This window comes from Macrobrachium rosenbergii, chromosome 43 (genome assembly GCF_040412425.1).
Source record: "Macrobrachium rosenbergii isolate ZJJX-2024 chromosome 43, ASM4041242v1, whole genome shotgun sequence".
NCBI lineage: Eukaryota > Metazoa > Arthropoda > Malacostraca > Decapoda > Palaemonidae > Macrobrachium > Macrobrachium rosenbergii.
This window is the reverse complement of record NC_089783.1, coordinates 22,654,023-22,675,562: the sequence shown is the minus strand read 5'-3', so window position 1 is coordinate 22,675,562 and position 21,540 is coordinate 22,654,023. Positions and strand designations below refer to the sequence as shown.

The 21,540-nt window shown below is 40.3% G+C and overlaps 2 protein-coding genes across 2 annotated transcripts in view; one reads left to right on the top strand and one right to left on the bottom strand.

Moving 5' to 3' along the window:
• LOC136828649 (pre-mRNA-splicing factor 38B-like) overlaps nucleotides 1–21,540 on the top strand; it is a 138,659-nt gene that overhangs the window by 44,486 nt on the left and 72,633 nt on the right. The gene's annotated exons all lie outside the window — the stretch shown is intronic.
• RpI12 (RNA polymerase I subunit RpI12) lies at nucleotides 3,506–20,063 on the bottom strand. The gene is made up of 3 exons (XM_067086670.1): nucleotides 19,692–20,063; nucleotides 10,836–10,971; nucleotides 3,506–3,741 (listed from the first exon to the last, which is right to left on the bottom strand). Exons 2-3 carry the CDS (start codon nucleotides 10,963–10,965, stop codon nucleotides 3,527–3,529), a joined length of 345 nt encoding a protein of 114 aa, XP_066942771.1. The 5' UTR covers nucleotides 10,966–10,971; nucleotides 19,692–20,063; the 3' UTR covers nucleotides 3,506–3,526.

The following is a 21,540-nucleotide window of genomic DNA, read 5'->3' as shown; positions in this document are numbered from 1 at the left end:
AGGCGTGACTAATTGAGCTTGAAGAAACGGGAAGTCACCAAAGAAAACAAGCTCAGCGGAGACTTTTAATGGCGCCGCGAAACACTATCCTGATTTGGTGACTTTACAAATACGTGCCAGGTCACGCATTTTAATCATTTTTACAGAATGTCACACACTGTGTATCACATGTTTCTTCATTCACAGGCATCAAGACTGTATCTATATTGTAGCTCTGTATGTTTTGTATTGTAATTTGTACTCGTTCACTGCATATTATTGTTTATTGTTTCGACCTCAGGTCACAGTCAATTCCATTGTCTCTCATGGCGTCAGTCGGCCGCAATATAAACTGCCTGGATCTGCAGTAGCAGTAACTTTTACCTGCTCGTTTCTTTTACAGGGCAAGGTCATTTTTTCGTTATACGAAGTGTTTTTAAGTAGAAGGATAACTTAAATATGACTCATTGTGAAATTAATTTAGCTATTTTTTTTGTTAATAGATGACCTTGGCCATTTGGGGGTATGTTTGTTTTGTGTAAAAAAAATCAAGATTCCATTTGATATTTTCACTTTATTTCATCATAATACGAGCTTTACATATTTATCATTTATTGGTGTAAAAATAGCAATAATGTGTTCTTTCATACCCAGTAGTTTTGATTAAAATACTTTCTCTCCAATTTTAATTACGGTCAAGTTTCATTCATGTTGACGATGCACGATAATTTATAGTCATTACCAGCTTGAACATTGTTTTCTCAATTTCAGCTACAATTTGCAGCTTAAATTTAGCAGTATATTTCCTTGCAGATCTTTTATCCATAGTGAATAAGGGTATAATGTAAAAATATATCAGTCCTATTCTACTTAACATCATTTGTACAATGGTTGAAATATCAGGTAAAGGGTTGTTGTTATCCTATTCAGTTATAAGCAAAACAATACTTTCTCGTTTGGTTGTTTATGGCTGTACACATTTACGCAAGAGTATAACGTTACTAACAATACTTTTATCATTCTCTTTTACTTTTTTTAACTAGAAGATGGGATCAAGAGATGGAAGAAAAGAAGTTGGTCTATTGTAATTTGGTCTCTCTCACTGCCTGATTGTACGCTGCTGCCTGTGCACCTGCACAAAATTTATAAATATTTTATAAATATTGTCTATCGGTATTAATTGCTTACCCCATTGCAAAATCGAATTATTGTAAGGCAAATTATTGTAACTCAAGCACTACCTGAGTATTTTAATAGTTTTATCACAAAAAGTGCATTTAGTCATGAAAATGAGATGAAAATACAGTACAGTAAACCCCCCTTATTCGCGTTCTCATGGTTCGCGGACTCACGCATTCGCGGGTTTCTCTGTGGAACATATCTAGCCATCATTCGCAGAAAATTCGCCCATTCGCGGTATTTTTCACAGAAATATTCACTAATTACTGTATTTTCGTATAATTTTGACGAATAAATGCACATTTTGTGATAAAACTATTAAAATACTCAGGTATAAGCATTTTACAGGGTTTTTCTTGGTTTAAGCTATCAAAATGGGCAGTTCTAAGTGTTTTTAGAGGGGTTTTAAGCATTTGTGGCTTTGACGTATTCGCAGGGGGTGTGGGACGCATCCCCAGCGAATCTGGGGTTCACTGTAATTAGTGAATATTTCTCATTGAAAAATACCGTGAATGGGCAAATTTTCATGAATAATGAGCATATATGTTCCATACAGAAATCCATGAATAGGTGAGTCCGTGAATCGTGAGACTATGAACACAGGGGGTTAACTATATATATATATATATATATATATATATATATATATATATATATATATATATATATATATATATATATATATATATATATATATATATATATATATATATATATAGAGAGAGAGAGAGAGAGAGAGAGAGAGAGAGAGAGAGAGAGAGAGAGAGAGAGAGAGAGAATCTATTTTTAGAAACAACAATACAATATTTTTTAGAAATAACAATACAATACTTTTTGATTACAAAAATGTAAATAATTAAACATACAAACCAACACTTATTTTGAAAATGAACATTACAAAAATGAAACTATGTCAAAATAAAAAATCCTGTTCTGTAACACAAACAATTATCCTAAGAATCAAATTAAGCAATGTCTTCTCTTTTCTGTTTTTGAAAATACAAAAGAAAGGTTTAGACTGTTAAAATGTATATTTCCCCTTCCTGAATTTCCCTTCTCCCAGCAAGCCAGAAGAAACTAAGCCTGTGTAAAAATAGTGTAATGAGATAAAATAACATGTATGAAGGTTAAGTCCTTTACTAAAAACCATGAAATTAGTCTTATTTGCATCAGCATGTAAACAGCCAAAATATAATACTTTATATAAATATGTAAATAGATGAGTAACATGTATGGAGTTGCACAGTACAAAAGTTATTTGCATTTTAAAATACTATGCTTTCCAAAAATTTTTCTATTTAAAGGCTCATTTTAGGAATACAGTATACATAAAAGAAAATTCTCCACTTAAAATAGGATCACCAATCACATATATATCATAAAAAGGACTAGAGGAAAACTTCATTTTAAAAAAATGTACACAGCATTTTGAAATGATCATTAACAATTACATTTTATAAGAACCAAATTGAAACAACTTTGAACTTAAAACTTGTAACAGATTTATTTTCCTTTCTTCTATTAAGCATTCAAAACTATAACTAGGCTAATTACTAAAACATTATTAAACAAGCTAAAAAGTAGACTTGAAAATTTCTTCTGTAATAACCTTGGGTGTTTATGGTGTCATACATTGGAAGAAAAAGTCCACTCAAGGCCAATGGGAAAAGTTAGCTGTGAGGTTAGTAACAAATGCAAAATATTCTGATTGGTAGTTGAGTCACCAAGAGCTGCTGTCCAAAACCATAATGGTATTTTTGATGGGAGTTAACAACTCTCTCACTCTCAGGAAGTTCCTTGCTCTCTTTCTCTAACACTTATTCTAGTAATCAATATAGGTCTACAACAAAGAACTGTTCATAAAACAATTACTGTACATATATGTCATTTGTTCTAACAATGAAATTTCAATGTCCCTCCTTAGGGAGCTCCTTTTACAAGGTTTAGTATTAAAAACAAATGCTACATATTTAAAGGTCTACAACAAAAAATACTCTAATAAGTTTCAGTTTGTTCCTTGATTGTTTAGTCCCCAATGTGGAATCTCCCTTTCTGTGACAACATTGCAAAGCAGTTTCTCAGTGCAATACCATTTTTCCTTCTCCCTTTACACCCCTAGTTGCTTTCTTCCCTTTTGCTACCTAGAACTCTCTGTTACCTTTTCCTCCCTCCCCATTTCTGCTAAGCCTCTGTCTTCCAACATCAACATCATCCAACTCCATTCTTCAACTTTTTCCTCAAGTTTTTAGTGCTGCTTACAGTAATAAATGCTGTTTTTCACTACTATCATTTTCTGAGGCCTCAACACACACAGAGAGAGAGAGAGAGAGAGAGAGAGAGAGAGAGAGAGAGAGAGAGAGAGAGAGACTTACCTGCAGTTGGGGCAAATGTAAAATACTGTTTGACCTTCATCAGCTGAACGTAGTTGCATTGTAGTATATGACATGCCAACATTGCCACATTTACTGCATTCCCTGCTGCTGTCCATCTGTCCGAAAACTTCATTACCCTCAACTGCTTTTGTTTGATAATTTTTAATGGAGTTGAATTTCACTGTATATGCCTTCTCCCGTCTGAGAATTTCTATAATATAAAAATTTGAGAAGGATATAAGAAAACACTTATAGGCCCACTATACAGTATATCTAAACATTACATTGTTGGAATATATACCTTTCCTATGTTAGTGATATACTATACATTACAGTATTTGAGTCAACAACTTTATAGAATAAGTAAATTTTTCATAACAGAACTTGACAATATAACAGAACAATATATGAGAAGTTTCAAACACAACAGCTAAAAAACCATTTCCATTTACTTTGAATGTAAGTGAATGGTGTAAAATAGAGAGGTGAACAGTTTTTTCTTAAGTAATAAATAAAACTAACATACAACACCAGATATCAACATACTGTACATCACTGACCAAGTAATACAACAGGAACATCATTAAATTAAGCTATAATACTGTAAACATAGATTTTCATGATAAAATTGATAAAATTAAGTTTTATATAAGTAACTTACCAAGTAATTACATAGTTATAGTTTCCTCTTGCATGGCAGCTTAAATTAAAAAATTCACGGGTAATGCTTCAAAGTTTAGTGCAGATGACTGGTCCCACCCACTCACAGGAATACCAGGAATGACTTTGCAGACAACCTCAGCCTGTTTCTGCCACACTCGAGTAAACACCGAGTGTGGATGGCATCTTTGTTCTTAAATGTGCCGGTTGGAAACCGGATTTCGGTGAAGTATTATAAATTTCAGGTAGCCTTCAAGCCTACAGCTTTCAGGATCAGTATTTTATTGTTTTGCTATTAAGATCTGATTCAAGTTGATCATATTTCACTAGGCTACATTAGTGAATTCACAATCAAATGAGTTAACTACCAGTAGCTTAGCTTACTGCGCTACCACCTTTACTAATTAACATAATAAATATAAACAAAGCATTCATTGCTGAAGCAGTATTTATGGTAATGAATTACTTTCTGCAAGTCTCAATTAATGTTTCTTAGGATTTGCAACATGTCTGTATGATGATACCCTGTGTACTTCAACTATTGTTGGTAAAGCTTAACTTTCCTTTTCCAAATAGCGTAATAATGTAAATATTGTGTTTGCTACCTTCTGACTCTTTTGGTAGTAAACACATATCTGAAAGTCTCTATTACGGGATGGCCCGAGATAGAGGGTTAAGATGCAGATGGCTAAACGTCGGCTTTAGTGGTTACAGTGCTGTTACATCTTGCTACAACTGACTGTGCTTCCCCAATCGCAAACCACAACAACCTACAATGCCAGTCATAAGCAGAGCTTCACCATGCGCAATATAATACGCAAGACTTAATACATAACAATATCACAATTTTTGAAAGTAAATTATATTATTCCTAACTATACAAACCTGAGGTCCTTTACATTAGAAATTACTTTCAGCGTAGGCTGGAAACGGCCGTTAAACTCTTGAGCAAGGTGGTTAGGCAGTAACTACCGCCAGGTAGGCAGGAATACCTGCCTGCCCGGATGTAAACATTCCAGTTTGCCTTTCGGTCCAGGTTCAGATTGAGGGGTGGCATGAGGTGGGCATAATATGTAATGTAAAGGAACTCAGGTTTGTATAGTTAGGAAAAATACAATTTACTTTCAAAAACTGTGATCTGTTCTGACACGATATACAAACCGTCGGTCCTTTACATTAGGAAGACTCACTGGTTGGAGAGAGGAATCTGAGTGAGTCTCCTGAACTGACTGGAGTTCTGCACACCTAGGCTACTCCTCCTGGTCGAAAGAGTGAGGAGGAGTACCTGAGCCTCTGACATATTGATCGGAGTGTAGGAACTGCAAGATCAAATGTCAGATACTGGACCTTTTCGCATGAGTGAGGAAACGTGACTCATACAAAAAAGGCTGGAAGAATCTTAGAGTCGGAGGCAGTAAGGAAAAGCTGAGATAGGGTTTCCCTTATTGCCAGACTCTCCTTCCTCCCCTTGCTAAAGGAAGGAACAGAATTGCTTCTATGATTCTATAAGAAAAATAGAATGGGTGCTCGATGCGTAGTCTTAACACATCAGCGCCAGGAAGAGAGGCCAATCACTCTCGGTATCCTTTTCACTTCCAGAACCAACACTTTAGACAAAATGCTACTCATCCTTTTGAAGGAGCTGGGTAAGAAAACACAACTTGTTGAGCAGCCACCACAGGGCCAAGGAAAAAAGGTGCCAAGGGCCTGTGGGCAAGACCATAGGAAGACAAGAGTGTGGTCTATGAGACCACGTCTTGCTTCCAGCCTGACAGAAACTTCCGGAATGCAAGGGATGGACCAAGCCATCAGCTTCGTGAGCTCTCGCGTGGAAGGTACCGGTATCGTCATCGTCAGCTGCTGAGTACCTCCTTCGATCGCTTCACGAAGCCAGGAGGAAGATGTGTCTTTAGACACTTCCTTGGGAGATAGAGTACTAGCGAAAATGTTGATGACATCCAAGTTAGGAGTGTCGAGCCTTTTTGGAAAGTACCACAGCTCCCAAAAGGACAAAGTAACGAATGATCTGGATCATCGATACAAAGTCCAAGGAGGAGGGGAACAAGGCAACTTGAACCCGACAACAGATCCCAAAGGATTTGGAGTCCACCTGCAACATCCAAGGAGTTGAGGTATTGATCCCCTTCACCTATTCTTCCATCTTCTATGCCAAGGCCGGAGCAAGATGAGAGATGGTCCTACGAGGGCACATCTCTATCCAAAGACTCCCATAAGGGTGCGTGCAGCATGGGACAGGAACCCTAAACGAGAGTCGCATGCCACCCAGGGAACAGTTCCCTGGGACAGCAGGACTGAAGAAGCTTCTCATCCGTAGCTAAATCTTGACTGAGGAGAAGGCTACTTCAGATAGAAGACTAGGTCACAAGGGCCTACGTTCTTCACAAATGAAATGGAAAGAAGCAACCCTCAGCAGAGAAGACGAGGAAGTCCAGACTTGAATAGCGACTCTGACCCGAGAAGGAGTTCCGCAACGACACCCACCAGCAAAAATGGCTCCAGTCCCTGGGAGTGTTGCAGAGGACTTCAAGAGATATCCAGCTATAGCCGCTGCCGCTCGGTGAGAAAGCCTATGCTTGCAAGGGAAGCTGGAAGGTCTCCCAGTCCCAAACACGCCAGGATGTACTGCCCGAAGAACCGCTTCTTGTGTAGCTGCTACAGAGGGTTGGGTCAAGCAGAACTCTTCTTGATGCCTTGGCTATCAGGTCAGGCGAGAGGTGAAGTCTTTCGGCATTTGTCTAACTCTGGTTGAGCAATGCTTGAGAACCCCTAGTGAAACAAATACAGAGGGAAAAATGTAGATATCAAGTTTCCTTGAAAGACAGCATGCCTCACCATAGCGGCCCCCAGGTCTGGATTGAAGGAGCGAGGAAAAACTACCGACTTGTGCAGGGAGGCAACAGAAAGACGGTAGGGATTTCTCAGTTGAGCAATCTCTTCGTGAATCTTCGAGTGAGCAGCACGTTCCGTCCCAATCACTCAACCCGAGGCCAAGCTCGCCTGCCAATACATCCCCATCGGGGATGCATCTGGCTAATTGAGATGTCGAGTGCGCTATAGAACACTCGAGTACCTGCAATTGTCGACAGATGTAACAGGAGGAAAAAATTATTCCCTCTTGTTTGTTGACAAATAACACTACTCTGGTTTGTTGTTCAACAAACCACTGAGTGTCGCAAAACTCATCCTGAATTCTTGGAATGCCAGATGGCTGCCTTGAGCCCAGGATGGTAATGAGAAGGTACTAATCGTTTTGGTCCCACACCTTCAAGACAAAGTCTTACAGGTGTGCGCCTCTTCCTCGACTGGTGAATCTGTAAGTAGACACACAATGTTAGTGGAATATGCCAGCATATTCGAAGGTTCCTTCAATCAAGCATTAGCCTAACTCCTTCCTCATGCTTCGAAGAGGAAAGAAGGACAGAGGAATGGAAGCAAGACTTCCATTCTCCGCCATGGGGAAGCTTCTGCAAGATGACAGGATACCGAGACAATTAGCTCTAGCCGGGCCGGCATTTCCTGAATCAGGAGCACAGGAGAGGAACCGGGATGAAAAGAATTGCCGAGACCTAAGGGAAATAGATACTTCTCCTGAAGGAATCCATTCCCAGGTCTCGGCAATGTTGCTGCCAGCTCCAGAGACTTGATAAGTATCATTTCATCCAGGAATCTGCAGTAGGAGAACCTCACAGTCGATACTTCTTTCTCTATTCCCTTCTTCCCTCCTCCTTTATGGGAAAGAGACACAGTTATGCGCAGTTTCCTAGAGGGGTAGGAGAAGCTATGTTCTGCAATCTTCTATAGAAGCCTGGGACTTCTTAGGAGTTGAGGGGGGGGCTGGCTTGAACTCAAGGTCAAGTCAAGATGACTAAGACCCCAAGGTCTTGGCCATTGTCCAAAGGACAAGGCAGTGCCCTGGTACGAACCTTGATTCAGTACTGAGGTATCTGGCAATTTTCTGCAAGAGAAAGGCAGAACCAAGTAAGGCTCGTTCCTAAGGGTCGAGCCAACTCGGGACTTACGAAACTGGAGATCCCAATTGGGACAAAGTCCTTCTTCTTAGCACCAAAATTGCCCACAGAACTGCGGTTGGCCAGACCCTTCGGGGCAAGAAGAATTCGCATTCTGTCAAGGGTCATAACCAAGATCTTAGAGACCCATGAAGTCTTTCGAGGCTTCCAAGGCTGAGAGGAGTCTACTCTGTCGAGACTTCCAAGGCAGAGAGGAGTCCACTCCATATATTAGAATTTGGACATAGATCTCGAGTGGTTAACGGGTCCCTCTATTGAACCTCTCCGTTCGACAACAACTAACTTAACTAGAAAACTCTGTTCCTTGTAGCCCTAGCAAAATCCAAACTGGCTCGACCAAGAAAGAAATGTCCCAGAACATGATCTCTTTCTGGCTTCGTGAGACAATAAGGAGAGCATATTCTGCTGCTGGAGAAGACGAAACCAGTACGCTTCGTCCGAGAGCTCACGAAGTCCGCAGCATTGGTCCTTCCCTCGCATTCTTGAAGAACCTGTCAGTTCCGCAGGTTTTGAAGGCAGGCGTGTGGTCCCAACAGATCACCTTTACTTCCTTCTACCTTTGGGATGTTGCACACAAGTCCTTGGACACTTTCTCCTTGGGTCCTGTCGTGGCTGCTCAACAAGTTGTGTAGCTTACCCAGCTCCTCTAACAGGACAGGTTGCGTCTTGCCTAAGATGTACGGTTGTGATCGGGAGAATGAATGTGGAGTAGCTGGCCTCTCTTCCTTCTCCTCATCTCGGCTCTCTTCCCACAGGCAGGGAGCGGACGTGCCGTTACATGCTGGATCTGGCGGTCGAAGCAGGTAAGCACTCAACTAGAGCTTCCGTTCTATTTCCGTTCAGGATTATGGAAGCAACCCCTCTCCTTCCCCTTGCATGGGGGGAAGGAGACCATGACAGTAAGACAAACCCAATGCTTGTGATTGCCTTAATATCACCGACTCCAAGTTCTTCCTAGCCTACTTTACATGAACTGAAGCTTCCTCTTTCATGCAAAGGGACCCAGAAGTTTGACAATCGATCTCACATTTCTTACAACCCGATCATTTTGTCAGAGGCAGTTTTACCTTCCTCGCTCTATCGGTCAGGAAGGGAATACAAGGTGTGGTGAACTCCAGCCAGTTAATAGAGACTCACTCAGATTCCTCCCTCCAACCAGTGAGTCTTCTTAATGTAAAGGACCGACAGTTTGTATATCGTGTCGGAACAAATCACAGTTTTTCAAAGTAAAATGTATTTTTCCTAACTATACAAACCTGAGGTCCTTTACATTACATTTCATGCCCACCTCATGCCACCCCTCAATCTGACACCTGGGACAAAAGGCAAATTGGAATGTTTACATCCGGGCAGGCGGTACCCCTGCCTCCCGGATGGTAGTTAACTGCCTAACCACCTTGTTTGAAAGTTCAACGGCCGTTTCCAGCTCCGCTGAAAGTAATTCCTAATGTAAAGGACCTCAGGTTTGTATAGTTAGGAAAAATACAATTTACTTTAAAAAAATTGTGATTTTGGAAATATACTTCCTTCATGTCTATTAAAAAATGGAGTTGCCCTTTCTGATGGTAGCCAACACAGACTGTGAGATTTTACGTTCTCAGCGGACTTTGATGAACAAACTTGTTCAGTTGAGAGACTGATGACCAGCCTCCACTAGGAAAAGCTGACTGGAAAACTCTGGTAAGCAGTTGTCAATGAGTTCCTGTGGACCCTTTCCATCACTGTTCAAACTCAGCAGAAAGATGCGAGATTTCTATGATCCTAGACAATAAACAGGGAATGGGATCAATCTATGAAGAAAGGGAGGGCACTGGTCCTTGAAAGATAGTTGATAGCCATCCTAGAGGACACAGACTACCCAGGGTTCTGCCCCCATCACTACCACATTGCCCAGTGGTGTGACGAGCATCCCCCAACTCATGACAGTAGGAGATGACTGCCAGCTTCATCATTCTTCTCCCTTCTCCACTCTGCCTCCTTTCTAGGTTGAAGCCTAGGAGGATGACAGAAGTGGTCAGGAAGACAGAAGTGTGTTGCACTCAAAAAGGGCCTTCTTCAACTTTCCTCTTGGACCATATCTCTTCCCTAGAGCAGCTGACCAAGCAAGGCACTCTATACAGTTAAGAAATGCATCATACACTCCTGTCCTCTGCAGGAAAAGCAAACATAGTAAGTCTGGAATAAAAGGTGACATGCCCAACACAATTTCGCTGATGTACCTCCTGCGCAGGGGAAGAATCAGGCACCACCATTCTTACAACAGTCAAACACATTACCAGAATACAAGCCAAAGTCAGCAATAAGAGTAAAAAGAAGATACAGTACAACTTTAGCAACAGCCATGAGATGTCAAGCAGAGTGCGGACACCTTTATGGCAAAGTGACCAAAGAAAAAGTGACGCCAACTATCAAGTGAATGGGTGGGTCTCCCATCCTCCAATAACTTGCCATAAGTTAACTACCTTGTCATCAGCTTTTAACAACTGGACCAGCTTTCACAGGAAGTATATCCATACTGTATAAAGGACAAATATTTGTATCATCATAGGAACAAATATGTTTCATGCTATAAAAAACATATCTATCAAACACTTACCATTTAAACTAACTTTGGACCTGCACACAACACAGGTAACATTCTTGTCTGCTGCACTCAAGTCTAGGATTGCTCCACAGCATGGACAGAAATCTGAATCAGCTTCCCAAATCCCTTGGCTGTCTGCCATATTCAACTGAAATACAAATACTGTAAGAATAAGACAAATCAGAATGCTTTACACTAAAAACAAACAAGAAAATGCAAATATAAGAGATAGGCAGTTTCATTCTCTTAGAAAAAAATATGAGTAAATTTTTAAGAGTAAATGACAGTGGCTATCACATTTCTTGTATACAACTAAATATGAAAGAAACATCAATTTCAGTATACACTGCCATACAACTGGTAAACTGGTATGATTATCAATATACCAATAATCCCAACAGTCCTGTTATACTGTAGTTGATGGTGTCTACAGTGGGGTGAAAACTGTAGCATGTAAAAGCTAGTCAACAGCCCAGCAGGAATAAAGCAAAGAAAGTAGATGGATAAAAAAGAAAGCCACTCCAAGAATCTCCCAGGAAGCTACCGCCTAAAATGTTCCATTTGACACCACACAGCATCATCCCATAGTGGGCAAACCATTAACATAACCTTCTTAAATGAGTACTCTAACTGGCTGGAATCTTTAATGGGATTACCATTAGAAAAACTGGTCTGGTGGTTGTAACCTGGTAACAAGGTGGTTAACTAGTGGCAGGTGAGACAGGGGGAAGGGGACCACCCACTTAATTGACTACCAACATCCCTTTTTCCTTTGCACCAGGGACAAAAAGCAGGGTTGGTTAGATATGGTATTACAGTACAATAATGCAAACTGACTTGAATTTGCAATACGTTCCTATGAGAATATAAACCTTTATCTTGTAAACACAAAATCAGTTTTTGAAAGTAAATGGTATTTTTCCTAACTATACAAACCTGAGGTCCTTTACGTTAAGTATTAGCCTACAGCAAAGCTGGAAACAGCCATTAAACTCTTGAACAAGGTGGTTAGGCAGTAACTATCATCAGGCAGGCAGGAATACCCACCTGCCCAGATGTAAACATTCCAGTTTGCCTTTCGGCCCAGGTTTGATTTGTTCCTACACAATATACAAACCATCAGTACTTTACATTGGCAGAAGAGCCGAGACACCTGGGTGCCTCGGCCCTTTCTCTTGTGCTGCTTCTGAACTGGGATGGGGGAAAGTAGTCTAGTGCTAGTTTGGGATACTCGATATTCTACAGAATCTGGAGCATTCGGAGTGGCTTGCAAACAAGTGACTGAAGCAGCACCAGTCTAAGAGGCGGAACCCCTGGGACTGGTGATGAGAGTGCAAACCGAAGTCTGCATGCCTGTGGCTCCCGAAACACAAAACCCAGAAGTATACGAATCCCAATGCCTCCTCGAAAGGAGGCAGCCCCTAGAAATCCAATTAAGGACTTCTTAGGGGGAAGAAGCAGCCTTCCTCTCCTTCGGCCGACAGGGCCTTTTCAGTTGCCTGGGACCCCCTCAATCAGGGCAGCTGCAACAGGAAACCAGGAGGAGATGCCCGTGACTTGTCGCCGTGGCAACAGGGGCAACTGAAATAGGAGGCACAGCAGGACAGGATGGGACCACAGATACGTCAGAGGCAGTGCCACAGCATACATGGGAGCTAGCATATGATACAGTCGATCCACATCAATGGGGCACAGAGTTGGAAACCAAGACACCAATGTGGACTTACGCCACCTCATCAAGGTACTGTGGTCGATCCCGAAGCATTCACTGTACGTGCATCGAGGGTTCTCCTCCAGACTAAGACATCCAAAGTGGGATATCCAGCCAACTACTGCTGTGCCTACAATGCTCACTGTCAACCTGACAGAAAAAAGCAATGATGATTAATGGAGAGAGACTCCTCTTGCTCTGAGGGGAACTGCCCTACGAAGCAAGAGGAGGCCCCTGAGAAAAGGTCGCCCCACCACCCAGCATTCCCCACGATCTTCATCTGATAAGCAAGCGAAGAGGGCGAAGGAGAGGCAGCAAAAGAAAGCTACAGGGAGAGAAACAAGGAAGGAGAGGCTACTAAGGGCACCTTGGAGGCTAAACTTACCAATGACGCCTGGCAACCCCCCTCCAAAGTTCCCTCCCGGCAACTCTTCCACAGCGCAGGTGGCAAAGAGCAAACACTCAGCACGAGTCAGAATAGGGATGCAGTCACACCCTTGACACAGAGGGAGTGAGGCCCAATTGTAGGAGAGCGAACTTGTTACGCCTCAGTCAATGAAAGGGGAGCGAAAATATTACACCCCTAGCCGCCAATCCCAAGACACACACTGGGGAACGACAGCCTACGCAAGGCTATCACAAATTGTAGGTTTGTATATTAATATCAAACACACACACAATATATACACAAAAATACAAAAAAGATCGTACAGGGGGAAAAAAAGAGCCTAAAAAAGTCGGGCAAAGAGCTCCGATAACATGTCTGCAAGGTATGATGGCTGAAAGCAGACTGGAATGTTTACATCCGGGCAGGCGGGTATTCCCGCCTGCCTGTCAGTAGTTACTGCCTAACCACCTTGTTCAAGAGTTTAACAGCTGTTTCCAGCTTCGCCGTAAGTTAATTCCTAATGCAAAGGACCAATGGTTTGTATATCATGTAGGAACAACCTTCACCTTTTAAATGGATACTCACTCCTTAGGAGGGAGGCAATGTCCAAAAACAATGACATGCTGTTCCTCCACCTAGAAATGTCAGCTTCCCAATAACATTTGTGAGCAAGGGGAGGACAACTCCTGGTTTGGCAGCCAAGAAGATCCCCTCTCTTCAAAACCATTCCAAGGGAAGGTTGTATATCAGAGGTGTGGGAAGCAACTTGGCCAAGTGATGGTTGGAGAGGGAGTTCTCCAATCCAAAAATAAGGGTCCACCTCCTTCAGTAAACCATGAGCAAGGATGGACAAAGCCATCTGAAGTGATGGCAAAGCCTTAATGGCAAAACTCAAGACACATGAAGGACATTAAGTGCTGAGGAGTAACCTGGTTCCTTCCCCAAGGCCATTCTGCTTACAAATGAGCCAGATGACCTCACAAAACTGTCTTAACTCAGCCTGAATGGGCAGGCAAAAGACCCTCAGGTCCAGATGGGTCCCAAACAGATTGAAAATATCCCTCAGCTGAAGCAAAGGGTGGATATACAACAACACAACCCTGCATATGCTTTTCAAAGGATTTGTGACAAGGGCCTAGGTTGAGATCCTGACACAGAATCCCAGTCCAAAACATCATAAGTGACTTCAGGCCTTGAGATGGAAGCCAAACAACAGGAGCATCTGGAGCAGCAACAGTGTTGGTAACAACAGTCTAGGATGGAGAAGTAACTGCCAAAGCAGCAGGCCTGCTGAGACTAAGGCAGCCAAGGGGCTTTTGGCTGAGAAAGACATACTGTATAGAGAAAGCTCATTGGTCTCTTGTAGATACCTGAATTGTGACTGCAAAAGTAGGAGAATTGGAAACTGAAGTGGGAGTGATGGGGTTTATGGTAAGTGCTGTAACTCCAACTTGGTCCACACATACTTTCTTTTGATTGAACTGGGGTCAAAGCTGGTGAAGATCAGGGAAGGGCAGGGGGAGAATTGCAGTGTATCATCTTTGGAAGGTGCCCTCCTCAACTTCTCCAGCTTGAGCTCTTACTCCTGCAACTGGTAAGGCAACCAACGAAAGACACTCAACACAGTTCAGTGACAACTTACACTCCTGACACTATGGAAATAGTAAGAATGAGGGTTAACATCAAAAGAGGTCATGAATCTAGCACCCACTCTTTCATACCATTATTCTTATGAGCAGGAGGATCATCCAACATCATCATTCTTACATCAGTTAAACTCAAAGTCAATACAACAGCCAAAGTCAGCACAATTCAAACCACAGAATACGTAGTTTCAATGACAATCACAATACACATGAAGAAAAAGATATAAGGATAAAAAGGCTCCCAAAAGAAAATATATGTTGTTAATCAAGTGAAAGGGTTGGTACCTAGTCTCCTCACTCACCTGCCATGATTTAACTACCTTATTATAATGCTTCAGTGACTGGACTACCTTTCATCAAGGGTAAGCCATATAGAAAACTAAAGTTTGTATACTCAAAAAAAAAAAACAGACACTAAGTACTGTAGTGTAATACAGGCAGTCCCTGGTTATTGGCAATCTGGTTTTATGGTGCTTGTCTGAACGATGATAACTGGATTTTCGGTGCCGATCCCCAATTAACAGCGGTGCCGATATCCGGTTATCAGTGCGGATAAGCGCTGTTATCGCCAATTTTCAGTTATCGTCACACCTTCGGGAATGGAACCCTGCCGATAACCGGGGACTGCCTGTACACTAGTAATAGAATTAATAGCTTGAAATAAATATATGAAACTTTATGCAGTGACATCATAAATCAAGTACTACAATTTGCAATGCTAGTTATGACAGCTCATCAGGTGATTTACATGGACAGAGTTCCTGCCCCTCTTACTGCATCAGCAAAGGTTTGTTCTCCTTTACAATACTCGACTGATATTACACAAAACCCCCAACATTTATTTATCTAATGTATAGGACTACCCTGTAGCTGACTCTGAATAGGCAGGGTGAATGTGACAAGAATTTACATGTATAGCCTCTTTATGACTATACAAATCATTGTGTTGTCTTAAGTTAAATAAAGCTACTGATTTGAAGTCACAGCTTATCTAATTTATCTTAATACCAGTAGGATAGTACAGTCACATGATTACCTATTGGGTAAAACATATTTCGATAGTTAAAAAAATTGTGGTTTTAGAATCAACATTCTCTAACCCTATGTATGGGCTAAAGTCTGGCTGGTATTTTAATTGAGCTAGCAAGCACCTGCTCAACTCTGCCTACCACAGGCCAAGTCATGGTCAGGCAGGTAGGCTGTCATAGGCCTAGCTGGCCTACACTCTCTTATAGCTATTAATTGAATAACATACTGGAAAGAGGTAAATGTAAAGAAAACGATGACACAAATACTGTATATTGTTTAATTGAAGCTTTCAGCTAAACAATGTAGAAAGTGGTGTATATAATGCAGTATGGAGAGATAATTTGAGAAATTTACCAAGAAATTGAGAAATTCATCATATTTGGCCTATGTTTTTAATTTCATCCCCAAGGGGCTAGTACTAAACATGGTGTCCCACAGAGTTTCCACCATGTTTAGTACCAGTCGCTAAGAGATTACCGGTAACGTAAAACATAAACAAAAGATGGCAGATTTCTTATTATTTCGGTAATTTTCTCCTATGATCTCACCTGTGCTGTGCTGCATTATATGCAGCATTTTCTATACTGTTTAGTAAAAAAAAATTATGTTAACAAAGGATATCTTCATGTGGCCTCCTCCTTTACATTTACCAATGGATCTAAAGACCAGAAAATATCACCTGAATACAGTATACTGTACTGTATAATAAAGCCTCCCCTGATTATGGCCAATATTGATTAGTAGGGTTGATTAGCCTACTGGTTCCATTATTATTCTTGTTGCTCCTCCACAAGTCCAAACCATGGAAAGCTGAACACTAAGCAGGTACAGGTGCAAATTAATGGTATTTAAGAAAAGTTCCTCTTCATTAGCAATAATCCATATTTCTTACATTAGTAATAATTTACTTTAGGCTAAACCATTAGCCTGTTGCATTTTGAATTGAAAATATAATTTTCCTATGTTTTAATTTATGCTTTGAACATTTACAACATTCATTTCATTAGCAAACCCACCCTTACATTCTACAATTCTGGAACCACAGTGGGAAAACAGGATTTTTGTTTTGGGGGAAAATACAGAATGACTGAAATACAAGGATTTTAATCCCACAGATAGTTCTCATTCTGACAGTTAAGTTCATGGAATGATTTCAAACTAATACATGCGTTAGGGTAGAAGACAGTCTTAGTCTTTAGCCTTGGCAGGCAGCTCTTTTTGGAGAAAGCTACTCTGAATGCAAACCTTGTTCTCCAACCTTGGACTGTGCCATACCCATATTGTACCATGTCCTTCCATGGTCTTGGGTTTGAGTAGTCTTGCCTGATGGTACAACCAGGAATTTATCCTCTATTTTGTTCAGTTTCCTATTTTATCGAAAAGTGTGTAGGACAGGCTGATGAGAAAGCAAAAGTTGCTTGGTGGATTATCAGGAAAGTGCCTTCGTCTTTACCTAATCTTTTCCTTTTGATTGTTTTATTTCTACATCCGTCCTGACTGTCCTTACCTAATCTTTTCCTTTTGATTGTTTTATTTCTACACCCATCCTGACTGTCCTTACCAAAGTTGTTGTGGCAAATCTGGTGGATTTCTTTTGCCTTACAAAATGTGCTGGCCAAACCTTGTCAACCAGTTATTTCCAGAGTTTTTTTTCAATGATGTATGGTAACATTTGTTTATGCTCTCAATAGAATTTTTGTAAATACATTACTGTTGTTGTTGATGGTACTGTTATTTATTGTTCTGCTGATTTTTACAATGTTAATGTTGTTAGGAGTCTATTTATTAGTTTTGATACTGATTGTATGTTGTTAATTTTAATTCTTTCAGGAGACATTGAGCTGAACCCTGGGCCTGTTACTCATTACAGTAAAAAAAAATTGCAAAGTACTTTACTCAAATATTTGGGGCTTAAGGTCAAATTTTCTTGATCTCGAGAGTTGTGCCCGTAACTATGATTCGATGTTTTTATCTGAGACTCTTGTAAGTAGTAACAAGTCAAAGGTTGAGTTTTTAATTCCGGGGTTGGATGGCCTGGATTTTATCGTCGTAACATCCCACATGCAAGGTATGGCTATATACATTAAGTCTGGATGACTTATTTATTGTCTGAAAAATGTGGAGTGTAGTTACCATGAAGTTCTGTGTTTTAAAATTTTCAGTAAGTTCTACAATGTTTACGTATTTGCTGTTTGCTGCAATCCAAATATCGACGAATCTATATATGACTGTCTTCTGGAAGGGATTGGTGTGGCTCAGTCACGGGATTCAAAAGCTTCATTCGTTATTTGTGGAAACTGTAATGCAAAGCACAGTGAGTGGCTCAATTCAAACTCCACAGATCAACATGGCTAGTCTACTCTTGAGTTCTGTGCATCCTCTGATTCTGTCCAGCTAATTGAGGAACCCACACACATTTCTGGTAATAGATCAGACCTCACATTCACACATATTCCAGTTATTGTCAAGTCCGAGGTCTGTGAATATGTAGGTATTTCTGATCATTGCCCCATTGAGATAGACATATCTGTCAATCAGTATACAGTACAGTCGACCACCAGGATTTGCGGGGGACAGGGACCACAACCCCTCCCCCTCCCGAATAGCTAAAAATGCTTACAACTGCCTATTTTAATAGTTTTATCATGAAAAATGTATGTAGTCATGAAAATAACATAAAAAAAACAGTAATTAGTGAATGTTTCTCTATGAAAAATTCTGTGAATAGGCAAATTTTCTGTGAATAATGTGGATATACGTTCCACGGAGAAGCCGATAATCCAGAACCGCGAATAGGTGGGGGTTGACTGTATTCCTAATTCCACCAATGAAAAAACAGTCTGGCTGAAATCCAGAGCCAACTGGGATTGCATTATTGAAGCTTATTAGGCACTAAATATTTCAGTTGCTATATTAGATCCTGATCCCAAGAAGAATTTAAATGAAATGCTGATGGCTATTTTAATATGTTCCTAAAAATGCATCAAATTTAGGACAAATGACCAGCCATGGTTTGATGATACATGTACACAAGCCTACCATGACAAACTGACCAAATCTAATGCATGGAGACAAAATCATTCAAATGAAATTTACACCATTTTTGTCAAGACTCGCCATGCTGCAAACAAAACTTACATACAGTTGAAAGAAATTACAATAATTCCTTGAAGATGAAACTTGAAGGACTTACTAAGCCTCATCTGTGGTGGACCAAATTGGCACCATCTATCTTTGGGTCAGGCTTGTCCTCCATTCCACCACCTAAAACAGGTTGCATTGATTTTATCACTGTTATAAATATATGAGGTCATTTGGACTGTGGAACAGCCTCCCAGAGAATTTTGTGCAACTGGAACTTCAGAAGTTCAAGAGAAAATGCACTGCATTTCTAACCTAATACTATTCTTCTTGCATTTGATAAAACTACCAAGTAACTCCGCACTCTGCCACGTTGTTATTATGGAATGGTTCCTCACATGCGCAAGTCATTAGGGAGCCATATGTCCAAGAACGGATTGGCTAAGAAAACCTATTATAAAAGGAACTATACTAATCTACCCTAACCTAACCTAGCAGGCCGTGTTACTTCAGATCCCCGTGAAGGAAACTCCACTTTTTACCAAAACCTCCCCTATAATTACACAGCGCATGTGCGATTGCATTCCATGATTGCCAGCATACAAAAAATCAGTTCTGATGTTGAATACAGGTTAATTACCGTTGACCACCAGAAAATAATGGTAAATTGTTAATAAGCAACCAAAATACTATGCTACTGCCTCTTTCTTCTTCCTAATGAACACCATATTCTTTGGATGCTTGAATTTCAAGTCAGTGGCCCCTGTGGGCCTTGTTCCATATGAATAGGTTTCATCTACTGAAAAATAACAATAATAATAATAATATCACGCACCACCGTAAGGGACTGGTACCCTCGGTTAGGTTAGGTCACGTGTGTTTGGTTAGGTTATTAGCTAACAAGAAAAACCTCTGAAAACATTCAAAGCACACATTAAAACATAGGCATTGATATTTTCAAGCCAAAAATTTGACAATGATTTAGAGTAAAACTTTATACTGATTTCCATTACCTTGTTGATGAATGTGTGTAATGGCAGTAGTAGTAATAAGAAACGTGGTTCGCCTTTGAAACGCCTCCCTTGCCCGTTGTATTTCTTCTTTGCCTGCCTGTTGATGTATAGTGTCTATGTAGTATAGTACCAGGTATTTTTGATAAATTCCTTCCTATTTTTAGTTTCTTCTTTCGACATATCTGCGATTAGTAAGATGTTAGCCATCAGTTTCTTTCTGTCTTCTTGATATGGCTGCTCCATCCAACCATATCTATTCCTGATGTTATTATATGCTGGGCAGTAAAGTTAGAAGTGTTTTAAGTTCTCAGTTATTTCTTTATGATTTAAACATTTTTTTATCTTCCCCCTTTAACCTATCCCTATCGCTTAGTTCTAACGTGCGCAATCAAGGCCTGCTGATCAGCAGTTTTTTTTTTAGTGTTATCACACCAGTTTTCTGCTATGTTTTCCTTAATTTTTTCGTAGATGTTCAAGGTTTTCTTGTCATTCATTCTGCAGCCAAAAGGCAGAACGCATTATCTCCAAAAATGTCATTTTCGAGATTTTAGTACCTGTGAAATCGTCAGAAAGAGGAGAATCTTATGGTTGTTTCGAGATACGTCTATCTTGTATTTATACGAAGAAAATGGTTATGATGAGATACGTCTATCTTGTCTTTATACCGAGAAAACAAGCAATTATTTGCGTTGTCTCCTCGTTCCTTCTGCATTATTTAATGGCAAAACGCACTGTGAACATGTTCACGTGGTAGAAAGCATTAAGTAAGACTTAATGCATTCTGCCTGAAATTGATGCTTTATGCCATGAAACGAATATGATACAAATGATGCAATCTACCTGGCAGAGTGCATTAAAACAAGTTATAACGTGTCATCACATGTCAGACTCTGTTAGAATCTGTCTGATTGTACGCATTATCAGTTCAGTTAATCGCTAATTTTGAGGAATGAACATGTATTTCCAGTCCTGGGCAACGAAACGTTTATTATTTTTTAAGTTGCACACAAGAATATGATCGTTACTACACGGGAAGCTTGCAGTGAATTAAGGCAAAGGCAAGGGCTACAGAGTTGGTTGGAAAGTTGCGGTTGGAGAGGAGGTTTGGGTTGGGGATGAGGTTATGGTTGGGGTTAAGGGGGTTAGTATTTTTTTAAAATAAACAATTGCTTTAAATAGATGTATTTTTTCTATCCAGAAAAAATACTAAGGGCTTTGGAGATAATGTGTTTTACCTTCTAAATTCTATATTTTTTTTGTTAATATACATTCTACCGAATATTTTAATTATTAAAATATTCGGTAGAATGTATATTAACAAAAAAAGTATAGAATTTAGAAGGTAAAACACATTATCTCCATAGCCCTTAGTATTTTTTTCTGGATAGAAAAAATACATCTATTTAAAGCAATTGCTTATTTTAAAAAAATACTAACCCCCCACCAACCCCAACCCTAACCTCATCCGCAACCGAAACCTCCTCTCCAACCCCAACTTTGTGAGAGTGCGAAATAATGAGCAGGAAGACAAGGACTGCTGGTTGATTCTTTATTGATGTTGTTGTTGTTGTTTTAGATTTAGCTGGCCTTGTGCCAGCACGGGCTCTTGCTCCTAGAGCAGCCCGTAACTCTATGCTGATGATGAGTCTGTGAGATGGGTAGGTTGGTTTTTTTTTATTGATGAAAGCGAGCTGCTTATAAATCGGGATGCGGACGTCTGGGTAATTCGCAGAGACCGCTGGTACAAAGATTTACAGGTGATCTGAGGTCAAACTAATTTCTTACAAAAACAGGACAGGTTCATACAGAAAACATAGTGATCAATAATGTCTGACACATAACATAAATA

What these genes read in the sequence shown, in the direction of transcription:
- RpI12 (XM_067086670.1), bottom strand. Translation starts at nt 10,965, where the DNA reads ATGGCAGACAGCCAAGGGATTTGGGAAGCTGATTCAGATTTCTGTCCA. An exon ending in GTCCAAAGTTAGTTTAAATG is followed by an intron (nt 3,742 to 10,835) that starts GTAAGTGTTTGA and finishes TTTATATTATAG; the next exon opens with AAATTCTCAGACGGGAGAAG.